The 1,787-nt window shown below is 43.1% G+C and overlaps 1 protein-coding gene across 1 annotated transcript in view; it reads right to left on the reverse strand.

Annotated features, from left to right (window-relative positions):
- Positions 1-388: 388 nt before the first annotated feature.
- The window catches only part of sestd1 (SEC14 and spectrin domains 1), a 17,847-nt gene continuing 16,448 nt past the window's right edge, over positions 389-1,787 (reverse strand). Inside the window, exons 15-16 of the mRNA XM_008435477.2 lie at positions 1,043-1,216; positions 389-733 (exon numbers count right to left, since the gene is read on the reverse strand). Coding sequence (XP_008433699.1) covers positions 460-733; positions 1,043-1,216 — 448 coding nt within the window. The 3' untranslated portion in view covers positions 389-459. The remainder of the gene's footprint in view (positions 734-1,042; positions 1,217-1,787) is intronic.

Raw genomic sequence — 1,787 nt, forward strand, 5'->3', positions numbered from 1 at the left:
AAGACCCAGAGAGCAACAAGAAGCCGGGTTAAGCACCATGGAAGATTTGCTCCAGTCGTAAATGAGGAGGAGGCAGCAGCGGCGTTAGGAGGACCTTAAACAACGATTCTCCTCCACAGAGCAGAAAGATGAGCTGCAATTATTCCAGTTTTCACTCTTTTTACTGTTTATAACCACCAATATCAGATGAAYGACGCAAGTCCTCACAGTTTCTGTCCCAAAGAGTGAAAGAGCGACCGAGGAGAACGGCCCTTCATGTTTCTCCGCTTCCACGAGGTTACGCAGTGATGCTCAGGAGAAGCTTTAATTTACAGAAACGGTCAGAAAAATGCTGATTTTTTTTTTTTTGCAGCGGGAACACGAAGACGGTTCGTGCATCGGGAGAGAAGCGCCCCAGACGTCAGCAGCCCCTCACCGACGAGCTTCATTAAGGCTGCTCGGTTTRACGCCGGGCATCCGCTAGCGGTCCTGCGTGGCTCGTTCAGAGTCTTCGTCCTGATGCTCCGCCTCCTTCTCCTCCTCGTCCTGCTCCTCCTTCTCGCTCAGTTCCTCCCCGATCACATCCAGCCTCCCCTCCAGGCCGTTGACGGCTTCCGGCTCCTCCCCCTCCTCGTCGTTGAGAAGCCTGGCCTCCTGCAGCTGCAGCCGCCGCTCTTCGATCAGCAGGAGGCGCTCTCGAACCCCCTCTGCTGTGGCTGCCGTGTCGCTGGGACTCCCAAAGAACTGCTCGCTCCTGAAATGACCACAGGTTTTTGTCATTTCATTTTTTCCCCCTCTTCTTCCAAGAAGCAAATCATTGAATTGAATACATACGTTCTTTAAACTGTTGGAAATACACTTAAAAAAAAAGCTAACTAATGCAACTTATTTTATTGTTAAAAATAAAACAAAACAAGAGGAAATGCTTTCAAAAGAATGAATGGGAAAAAAAGTTGATTAATTGTCATGTAGGGAGGAACCTGATGCTCTGATCACACATTTGGRACATAAAGTAGAGCTATGGTTAAATGAGTGAAAGGTTAGTAAAGGTTTGGGTTTGTACCCATCAGGGAAGATGATGGGTAAAGTGAGTCTGTCCAGCAGAGTTCTGCCTGAAGAGTCGACTTCATCCAGAGACTCCACCTCCACACGCTCCTGCTGCAGCACCTTAAGCAAAATGGACAAAAATAAACATAAAAGGAAATTTTGACTTTGAAATAGGGGTGGAACGATGCATTACAATCACAGGTTGGTGTGTTTTCAGTTTTATCAGAGTTCAATYCATTTTAGCAATGTCTTTACATTTTGTTTATTCTGGCTGTACTCAAAGAATATTTTTCAAATTCGAAAATGTCTTTTCTGTTTTAAACATTAAAAAGAAMTGAAGATTTGGTTTGGATTTTTCTTTAAATAATTAAAATGATGAAAGCACAGCCAGTGCCTGGATATGTAGAATATATAACAATGTAACCCCTTAAAAATGGTCAGAGTGAGAGGTCAGACATTTTTCAAAAACATTGTGAAAAGAATTGAGAAGAAAAAAATGCAGGTACACTAGGTTTTTTGTTAATCTATTGTCCCASCTGTACCTGAATGCAGCATGAGAAGTGGGCATGCTGGAATTAAGAAATATTGGCGACTATTCTGAAAGAGTGATGATATTAAGGCTCTGTGTTGTCTTGGCATACATACTTTTACTAAAGTGCTCAATGCAAATCATGCTAACCGCTAATATGAAACGCAGCATTCAGCTTAAAATGTGAACCCAGTCAAATCTTCTTGTCTCTTTGTGTTGAAATAACAGTAAA

Source organism: Poecilia reticulata, linkage group LG2, assembly GCF_000633615.1.
Source record: "Poecilia reticulata strain Guanapo linkage group LG2, Guppy_female_1.0+MT, whole genome shotgun sequence".
In the NCBI taxonomy this organism is placed as follows: Eukaryota; Metazoa; Chordata; class Actinopteri; order Cyprinodontiformes; family Poeciliidae; genus Poecilia; species Poecilia reticulata.